At 39.8% G+C, this 11,287-nt stretch overlaps 1 protein-coding gene across 2 annotated transcripts in view; it reads left to right on the forward strand.

Moving 5' to 3' along the window:
* The first annotated feature begins 79 nt into the window (after positions 1–79).
* The window catches only part of olfml3b (olfactomedin-like 3b), a 24,070-nt gene continuing 12,862 nt past the window's right edge, over positions 80–11,287 (forward strand). The window contains exons 1-2 of one of the 2 annotated variants that reach the window (XM_061984755.1): positions 80–138; positions 5,280–5,565. In XM_061984755.1, the coding sequence (XP_061840739.1) occupies positions 5,349–5,565 (217 nt within the window). In that variant the 5' untranslated portion in view covers positions 80–138; positions 5,280–5,348. Of the gene's footprint in view, positions 139–3,229; positions 3,348–5,279; positions 5,566–11,287 lie in introns of those variants that run through there. The other variant, XM_061984754.1, reaches the window with a different exon arrangement.

Genomic DNA, 11,287 nt, shown 5'->3' on the forward strand with positions numbered 1-11,287 from the left:
CGCACTGACTAACTGTCGCTCCTTACCAAAGTCACTCTATGATCCTTCTGCGCTGAAGGGAACCACTAGGGGGCGTACCCTCACATCCTGAATGCTTTTCATAGTCAGAACTACGAATTTCCAAGGAAAACCCTGTAGGTACTGTGATTGACCAGTCCCGAACCAACCTGGGATGACAACGATAGTCATTATTGTTGAAAGCAGTAGTGATCGGAGGGAAAACTTGCTACGTGTTTGTGGTTATGGAGCGCAGTACTCAGTACTACAAAACCCAAAACCAGTGAAGTTGGCACATTGTGTACAGTCGTGGTCAAAAGTTGACATACACTTGTAAAGAACATAATGTCATGGCTGTCTTGAGTTTCCAATCATTTCTACAACTCTTATTTTTTGTGATAGAGTGATTGGAGCACATACTTGTTGGTCACAGAAAACATTCATGAAGTTTGGTTCTTTTAAGAATTTATTATGGGTCTACTGAAAATGTGAGCAAATCTGCTATTGTGGCCAAACAGCTCAATTTTTGTTTCATCTGACATCACATGGACAAAGATAAGACCTTCTGGAGGAAAGTTCTGTGGTCAGATGAAACAAAAATTAAGCTGTTTGGCCACAATACCCAGCAATATGTTTGGAGGAGAAAAGGTGAGGCCTTTAATCCCAGGAACACCATTCCTACCGTCAAGCATGGTGGTGGTAGTAGTATGCTCTGGGCCTGTTTTGCTGCCAATGGAATTGGTGCTTTAAATGGTAAATGGTAAATGGGTTGTACTTGTAAAGCACTTTTCTACCTTCAAGGTACTCAAGCGCTTTGACACTATCTCCACATTCACCCATTCACACACACATTCATACACTGATGGCGGCCACGACCCATTAGGAGCAAGGGTGAAGTGTCTTGCTCAAAGACACAACGGATGTGACTAGGTTGTTAGAAGCTGGGGATCGAACCAGGAACCCTCAGGTTGCTGGCACGGCCACTCTCCCAACTGCGCCCCCGCTTTAATTGGGACAGATTACCTCCAAATTCTTCAGGACAACCTAAAATCATCAGCCCGGAGGTTGGGTCTTGGGCGCAGTTGGGTGTTCCAACAGGACAATGACCCCAAACACACGTCAAAAGTGGTAAAGGAATGGCTAAATCAGGTTAGAATGAAGGTTTTAGAATGGCCTTCCCAAAGTCCTGACTTAAATGTGTGGACAATGCTGAAGAAACACGTCCATGTCAGAAAACCAACAAATTTAGCTGAACTGCACCAATTTTGTCAAGAGGAGTTGTCAAAAAATCAAGCAGAATCTTGCCAGAAGCTTGTGAATGGCTACCAAAAGCGCCTTATTGCAGTGAAACTTGCCAAGGGACATGTAAGCAAATATTAACATTGCTGTATGTATACTTTTGACCCAGCAGATTTGCTCACATTTTCAGTAGACCCATAATAAATTCATAAAAGAACCAAACTTCATGAATGTTTTTTGTGACCAACAAGTATGTGCTCCAATCACTCTATCACAAAAAAGTAAGAATTGTAGAAATGATTGGAAACTCAAGACAGCCATGACATTATGTTCTTTACAAGTGTATGTAAACTTTTGACCACAAATGGTAAATAAAAACAGAATACAATGATTTCCAAATCCTTTTCAACCTATATTCAATTGAATAGACTGCAAAGACAAGATACTTATCGTCAGAACTGGTAAACGTTGTTATTTTTTGCAAATATTAGCTCATTTGGAATGTGATGCCTGCAACATGTTTCAAAAAAGCTGGCACAAGTGGCAAAAAAGACTGAGAAAGTTGAGGAATGTTCATCAAAGACTTATTTGGAACATCCCACAGGTGAACAGGCTAATTGGGAACAGGTGGGTGCCATGATTGGGTATAAAAGTAGATTCCATGAAATGCTCAGTCATTCACAAACAAGGATGGGGCGAGGGTCACCACTTTGTCAACAAATGCCTGAGCAAATTGTTTAACAACAACAACATTTCTCAACCAGCTATTGCAATGAATTTTGGGATTTCACTATCTATGGTCCGTAATATCATCAAAAGGTTCCGAGAATCTGGAGAAATCACTGCACGAAAGCGGCAAGGCCAAAAACCAACATTGAATGCCAGTGACCTTCAATCCCTCCGGCGGTACTGCATCAAAAAGTGACATCAGTGTGTAAAGGATATCACCACATGGGCTCAGGAAGACTTTTAAAAAAACACTGTCAGTAACTACAGTTGGTCACTACATCTGTAAGTGCAAGTTAAAACTATACTATACAAAGTCAGAACCATTTATCAACAACACCCAGCAACGCTTCGCAAAGTGGAAAAGTGTTCTGTGGTCTGAGGAGTCCACATTTCAAATTGTTTTTGGAAACTGTGGACCAGAGAGGAAAATAACCATCTGGATTGTTATAAAAAAAACAGCATCTGTGATGGTATGGGGGTGTGTTAGTGCCCAAAGCATGTGCCTGCATGTAAGTACTATGTGTGTGTGCGCTGCCGAACATGCTACTTTGCTCGTAAAACCAGCAATGTCACGACGTGATGACGACGCGCCGTCATGCTCGGGAACCGGTACTTTTCAAACTTTCCAAACCTGCTCAGTGGCCTTGTGGTTAGAGTGCCCGCCCTGATATCGGTAGGTTGTGAGTTCAAACCCCGGCCGAGTCATACCAAAGACTATAAAAATGGGACCCATCAGCTCCCTGCTTGGCACTCAGCATCAAGGGTTAGAATTGGGGGTTAAATCACCAAAAATGATTCCCGGGCATGGCCACCGCTGCTGCTGCTCATTGCTCCCCTCACCTCCCAGGGGGTGATCAAGGGTGATGGGTCAAAAGCAGAAAACAAATTTCACCACACCTAGTGTGTGTGTGACAATCATTGGTACTTTAACTTTTAACTATAGTACCGTTTTTGTTTCATTAGTACCGTGATACTATACTAGTACCGGTATAATGTAGAACCCTAAATCAGTGTTATTTGAGTGTGCCCCGGGTCCCTCTGTAGTGGGAAAAGTGGGCCCAGATGTCAAAAAGGTTAACTACCCCTGCATTAAACCATCCTTTATTTACCTTCTCGGTTCCTGAGTGAGTCATCAGGTAGAGCAAACAAGGGGGGACCGGCCCGAGTCCTCCATCTCCACCAGATGTTCTTGGCTCCTCCCACTGAGCTCAGCTGGAAGAACATTCTCGCCCACCTCTGGCTCCTCCACATTTCTCACCGGCCTAAGAAAGAGCAGAGACAAAATGAGGGGACTGCTCATCTTGATGGGTCTGGCGTGCTTGGCGAGCGCGCAGCACCAAGCGCTGATCGACTACTTGGAGCGCAGGCTGCTCGCCATCGAGGTAAGACTCTCACCTCTCGCCTGTCTGCGGCGGGGAGACTTCCTGGAATCGGGCAATGGAATGCAGATGTGGGCAGGAAAAGTCGGCTCTCACTAAAGTGGCGGTGAGATTGTGGGCTTAGGTTCCGTGCTTCTGGTCTGGATTTAGGAGGAATCTGTCAGATGAAGTCTGTAAGTTTGAATGAAGCTACCAAGAATGTGCAGAACGTGAAAAGAAAGCATGAATTGTAGATTCTTGGTATTACTTACAAAACCCAAAAGCAGTGAAGTTGTCACGTTGTGTAAATGGTAAATAAAAACAGAATACAATGATTTGCAAATCCTTTTCAACTTATATTCAATTGAATAGACTGCAAAGACAAGATATTTAATGTTCACACTAAGAAAATGTTTTTTTGTTGTTGTAAATAATCATTAACTTAGACACATTGCAAAAAAGTTGTCACAAGGGCATTTTTACCACTGTGTTACATGGCCTTTCCTTTTAACAACACTCAGTAAACGTTTGGGAACTGAGAAGACACATTTTTGAAGTGGAATTCTTTCCCATTCTTGCTTGATGTACAGCTTAAGTTGTTCAACAGTCCGGGGTCTCTGTTGTGCTATTTTGGGCTTCATAATGCGCCACACATTTTCAATGCGAGACAGGTCTAGACTACAGGCAGGCCAGTCTAGTACCCGCACTCTTTTACTATGAAGCCACGCTGTTGTAACACGTGGCTTGGCATTGTCTTGCTGAAATAAGCAGGGGCGTCCATGAAAAAGACGTTGCTTGGATGGCAACATATGTTGCTCCAAAACCTGTATGTACCTTTCAGCGTTAATGGTGCCTTCACAGATGTGTAAGTTATCCATGCCTTGGGCACTAACACACCCCCATACCATCACAGATGCTGGCTTTTCAACTTTGCGCCTATAACAATCCGGATGGTTCTGTTCCTCTTTGGTCCACAGGACACAACGCCCACAGTTTCCAAAAACATTTTGAAATGTGGACTCGTCAGACCACAGAATACTTTTCCACTTTGCATCAGTCCATCTTGGATGAGCTTGGGCCCAGCGAAGCCGGCGGCGTTTCTGGGTGTTGTTGATAAATGGCTTTGGCTTTGCATAGTAAAGTTTTAACTTGCACTTACAGATGGAGTGACCAACTGTAGATACTGACAGTGGTTTTCTGAAGTGTTCCTGAGCCCATGTGGTGATATCCTTTACACACTGATGTCGCTTTTTGATGCAGTACCACCTGAGGGATTGATGGTCACGGCCTTGCCGCTTACTTGCAGTGATTTCTACGGATTCTCTGAACCTTTTGATATTACGGACCGTAGATGGTGAAATCCCTAAATTCCTTACGATAGCTGGTTAAGAAATGTTGTTCTTAAACTGTTGGACAATTTGCTCACGCATTTGTTGACAAAGTGGTGACCCTCGCCCCATTCTTGTTTGTGAATGACTGAGCATTTCATGGAAGCTGCTTTTATACTCAATCATGGCACCCACCTGTTCCCAATTAGCCTGTTCACCTGTGGGATGTTCCAAATAAGTGTTTAATGAGCATTCCTCAACTTTCCCAGTCTTTTTTGCCACTTGTGCCAGCTTTTTTGAAACATGTTGCAGGCATCAAATTCCAAATGAGCTAATATTTGCAAAAAATAACAAAATTTACCACTGTGAGCATTAAATATATTGTTTTTGCAGTCTATTTAATTGAATATAAGTTGAAAAGGATTTGCAAATCATTGTATTCTGTTTTTATTTACCATTTACACCACGTGACAACTTCACTGCTTTTGGGTTTTGTACTTACTTTGTCTTCTCCATCCTCATACTCTTCTTCCAAATTCTGTACCAAATCCTAAAACCAATGCAAGCATTAGACCCGTTTTTTTAAAAACATGTCTGACCTTCTGTCCTCTTCTTGGACAAACCCTAGGACCGCATCTCCCTGTGGCACGAGCAGGCCACCCGCTACGCCTCAGAGCTGCGGGAGCTCAAACAGCAGATGCTGTTCCAGCTGGAGAACCTGGACAAGGAAAAAGAGGCGCTGCGGGTGAACCTGGACGGCGTGGGTACCAGAGTGGAGCGGGTGGAGCGGGAGCTGGACTATCTGGAGACCCAGAACGGAGCGCAGCCTTGCGTGGACATGGACGAGGAGCTGATCGAGCAGCAGGTGACACTGGTGCAGGAGAAGCACAAGACCAAGTACGCCAAGCTCACTGGTGAGATGTATTTATTGCTAACTTTTAATGTTTGGGCCGTTTAGAAGAAGAAAAAAGACTTAAAACCTGCGAGTGCATTATGATCAATTGCACTGGCAAATGTAATCATTTGTTGGTTGTCAGAAAACTGGGTCAGTTTTTCTTGCTAGGCCACTTACAATGATCCATAATCAGGCATGTGATTTGAACTTATTGGAAAAGACTGAAAATAAGCCTGGGGTCAACAGAGGTGACATATTGTAAATACATATACGCCATTCATCCAAATGAATCACTATGTCTGTTTTAGTCTCTATGTTATTTAGTCACTACAGTAATTATAACTTGTGTTCACATCCACAGGAACCACATGTGTTAGCCTACTCTATACAGTATTTACAACCTTACTAGTGTTCACTTCACATCCACAGATGGTTCATCTAGTTATTTACATTATTTACACACTACTATGTCTGTTTCACTCACTATTTTATTTAGTCACTACAGTAATTGTGTTCACATCCACAGGAACCACATGGGTTAGCCTACTCTTTACATCATTTACAACCTTACTAGTGTTCACTTCACATCCACAGATGGTTAACCTAGTTATTAACATTATTTACACATTACTATGTCTGTTTCACTCACTGTTTTATTTAGTCACTACAGAAATTGTGTTCATATCCACAGGAACCACATGTGTTAGCCTACTCTATACAGTATTTACAACCTTACTAGTGTTCTCTTCACATCCACAGATGGTTAATCTAGTTATTAACATTATTTACACATTACTATGTCTGTTTCACTCACTATTTTATTTAGTCACTACAGTAATTGTGTTCACATCCACAGGAACCACATGGGTTAGCCTACTCTATACAGTACTTACAACCTTACTCGTGTACACTTCACATCCACAGATGGTTCATCTAGTTATTGACATTATTTACATATTACTATGTCTGTTTCACTCACAATATTGTTTAGTTACTACAGTAATTACAACTTGTGTTCACATCCACAGGAACCACATGGGTTAGCCTACTCTATACAGTATTTACAACCTTACTAGTGTTCACTTCACATCCACAGATGGTTCATCTAATTATGAACATTATTTACACATTACTATGTCTGTTTCACTCACAATTTTATTTAGTCACTACAGTAATTGTGTTCACATCCACAGGAACCACATGGGTTAGCCTACTCTTTACATCATTTACAACCTTACTAGTGTTCACTTCACATCCACAGATGGTTCATCTAGTTATTTACATTATTTACACATTACTATGTCTGTTTCAGTCACTATGTTATTTAGTCACTACAGTAATTGTGTTCACATCCACAGGAACCACATGGGTTAGCCTACTCTATACAGTATTTACAACCTTACTCGTGTACACTTCACATCCACAGATGGTTAACCTAGTTATTAACATTATTTACACATTACTATGTCTGTTTCACTCACTATGTTATTTAGTCACTACAGTAATTACAACTTGTGTTCACATCCACAGGAACCACATGGGTTAGCCTACTCTATACAGTATTTACAACCTTACTAGTGTTCACTTCACATCCACAGATGGTTCATCTAATTAATAACATTATTTACCGTACACATTACTATGTCTGTTTCACTCACTATTTTATTTAGTCACTACAGTAATTGTGTTCACATCCACAGGAACCACATGGGTTAGCCTACTCTATACAGTATTTACAACCTTACTCGTGTACACTTCACATCCACAGATGGTTCATCTAGTTATTGACATTATTTACACATTACTATGTCTGTTTCACTCACTATGTTATTTAGTTACTACAGTAATTATAACTTGTGTTCACATCCACAGGAACCACATGTGTTAGCCTACTCTATACAGTATTTACAACCTTACTAGTGTTCACTTCACATCCACAGATGGTTCATCTAGTTATTGACATTATTTACACATTACTATGTCTGTTTCACTCACTATTTTATTTAGTCACTACAGTAATTGTGTTCACATCCACAGGAACCGCATGGGTTAGCCTACTCTTTACATCATTTACAACCTTACTAGTGTTCACTTCACATCCACAGATGGTTCATCTAGTTATTAACATTATTTACACATTACTATGTCTGTTTCACTCACTATTTTATTTAGTCACTACAGTAATTGTGTTCACATCCACAGGAACCACATGGGTTAGCCTACTCTATACAGTATTTACAACCTTATTAGTGTTCACTTCACAGCCACAGGTCAATGTAGTTATTTACATTTTTTACACATCACTTTGCTTCATTCACACATTACATTCATCTAAACTTATCGACATTCAGAGAGCAACACAAATGATTGGAGAACAGGAAAGTAAGGAACTGAATACCTTCAGCAGCATAAATTACAATCATCCGGAATCAAATAAGGATATAGATCCAGATACAATTTTTTTCTTTCACACCAGGAATAATTGTTTTTATTATTCAGACGAACAATATAATGGAAACATTAAAATAGACAACAAACGGTCGATTTTTCATTTAAACAGCAGAACTACAACAATGTGAAGCATTTTTTGGAACAATTTAATGAACCCTTCAAAATTATCGCTATCTCAGAAACATGGATGGGTGCTAAAAAAGGAATGGACTTTGACCTAGAAGGATATGTACTAAATTATATCAACAGAATCAACAAGAATGAAGGGGGAGTAGCTGTGTACATGATGAAGAACCTAAACTACAAAATGGTAAAAAATATGTCACTAGCTATTGATAATATCTTAGAATGTATCACCATTGAAATATGTCAAGAAAAAAGTAAAAACGTACTGATCAGTTGCATATACAGATCACCAAAGTCCAACATTGATACGTTTGAGAACTGGATTAAGGCAATTTTTAAAATTTTCAAAAAAATCTCCTTCTTATGTGGAGACTTCAACATTGACCTCTTTAACCCTAACAAACAAAAGCCCATAGATGCCTTTATTGACACAATGTTTATATCCTAAAATCACAATAGAATAGAATAGAATAGAATAGAATAGAAAGTACTTTATTGATCCCTGGGGGAAATTCAGCACCAGGGATCAATAAAGTACTTTCTATTCTATTCTATTGTGATTTTAGGATATAAACATTGTGTCAATAAAAGCATCTATGGGCTTTTGTTTGTTAGGGTTAAAGAGGTCAATGCCAAGCAGAATCTCAGGACACAGCGCCACACTTATTGATACTATTTTTACTAACGATGTTGATAACAATACCACAAGTGGCCTACTAATATCCGACATCAGTGATCATCTGCAGGTTTTCATAATCTATGATGGAAACTACAAGAAGAGGACCATAGATGGATGATCAAAAACCGTACTCATTACGGGAAAGCCCTAGTTGTTGGCAGGTATGGCAAAGAGACGGATCAGGATTTTAACACACATTGTAGGTCGGAAAAAAACGAAGAAAAACGGAAAATATCTTCTTATATTTTCACAGAGATAAAAAGATGGATTTCCGACTATAGAAGAAAAATTCACATGCCTGTATAATGTTAAGTTAAAGTACCAATGATTGTCACACACACACTGGGTGTGGTGAAATGTGTCCTCTGCATTTGACCCTGCTATCCCCGTTTAAATAAGAAAATAGCATTTCAGTAGGGCTTTAATGAGGTGAGGAAACATGCAGCAGGTGATGTGACGTGAACGTTGTCACAACTTGTTTATAAAGCCTTTAGTTTGTTGACTGGGATGTTGACTCCTTTATTGAACGGCAAACTGTATCAGTGTTCAAATAACATCAGTACTAGCTATAACGTTTGTGTATTTGATGTGAGAGGTGTCACTCCTGTTTTATTTTTGTTGGCCAAACTGTTGCACTGAACCACTAGGAGGCATTGTTGGAGACGAACAAAGCTTGTTTATTTGACCTCATCTTCATTAGCCAAACTGCTTTGAGTTTTATTTTGATATCAAAAAGTAAACACCAGGTATTTTTTATTTATTTACATTAGGTGTTTTTTCATGTCACAAAGCTGTTACTTTAAAAAACATTCATGTGACACATTATTTTGTTAATGTGTTATTGTGTATAGTTAATTCCTATACGGCATATTTCTGCTCAAACTCTTATTGGATCTGTCCCGATACAGCATCTACATGTACATATAAATGTACACAACTTAGATAAATAATTTAAAAAAAAATACCTTGCTCTATCAAAATGTAGAGGTAAAGGCATCATGAAATGACAAAAAGCTGACAAGTTTATGTATACAGTCGTGGTCATTTTACACTTGTAAAGAACATAATGTCATGGCTGTCTTGAGTTTCTAATCATTTCTACAACTCTTATTTTTTTTTGTGATAGTGTGATTGGAGCACATACTTGTTGGTCACAAAAAACATTCATGAAGTTTGGTTCTTTTATGAATTTATTATGGGTCTACTCAGGCCCGGCCCTAACCAATCTGGCGCCCTAGGCAAGATTTTAGGTGGCGCCCACCCCCCTCACAAGAAACCGAATAGCTTTATCTTTGACCTTTTTTTTTTTTTTTTACTTACAACTATACCTAATATATAAAGGGGTGGACAAGTGATTATTACCTGCAGGGCAAACATTAGCTAACCAGATAGCACTAACAATGTAAACAAAAAACACCTGCTTAAAAGATCTAATACAAATGTCCCTGAGGAATGTAAGGTGAGTACTGTAATTACCTAACGTTACATTATTATTTTCCATAACAATTTAGCCCCCTCCACAATATTAACCCGACATTAAAACAGAACTAGCTATTTATTGATTAGCAATTGCCGAATCATGTAACATTAGCTTAATGCTAACAAGCCAGGTTACTATCACATTCTGTAACAGACAAATAATTTCATGTAGGCTAACGTTACCTACCTGCTACCTCTGTTCTCGTTTCTACTCCTCTTCTTTTCTCTTTTTTCTTCCTTGGGCACCTGACAGTTTTGGCCGTTTTGACATCTTGTGTTGATTTTTTGATGTGGTGACGTCCAAAAAGAGTCATGATACGGTAAGGGAGAGAGGGGGGGGGGGGGGGGCGTAATGTTGTAACAAATAATATTTCTATTAAATAGGCTTTACTTTGCATTTTAATTAACGTGGGATTATTTTTTGTATTTAGAAATAATAGTACCAACTTTCTTTCTTTTTTTTTTTTCCTCCAACATTTGTGGCACTGGCGTGGCGCCCCCTGATGGACGGCGCCCTTAGCATTTGCCTATACGGCCTATGCCACGGGCCGGCCCTGGGTCTACTGAAAATGTGAGCAAATCTGCGGGGTCAAAAGTATACATACAGCAATGTTAATATTTGCTTACATGTCCCTTGGCAAGTTTCACTGCAATAAGGCGCTTTTGGTAGCCATCCACAAGCTTCTGGCAAGATTCTGCTTGAATTTTTGACAACTCCTCTTGACAAAATTGGTGCAGTTCAGCTAAATTTGTTGGTTTTCTGACATGGACGTGTTTCTTCAGCATTGTCCACACATTTAAGTCAGGACTTTGGGAAGGTCATTCTAAAACCTTCATTCTAACCTGATTCAGCCATTCCTTTACCACTTTTGACGTGTGTTTGGGGTCATTGTCCTGTTGGAACACCCAACTGCGCCCAAGACCCAACCTCCGGGCTGATGATTTTAGGTTGTCCTGAAGAATTTGGAGGTAATCTGTCCCAATTAAAGCACCAGTTCCATTGGGA

The sequence above is a fragment of the Nerophis lumbriciformis genome, linkage group LG23 (assembly GCF_033978685.3).
Source record: "Nerophis lumbriciformis linkage group LG23, RoL_Nlum_v2.1, whole genome shotgun sequence".
NCBI classification, from domain to species: domain Eukaryota; kingdom Metazoa; phylum Chordata; class Actinopteri; order Syngnathiformes; family Syngnathidae; genus Nerophis; species Nerophis lumbriciformis.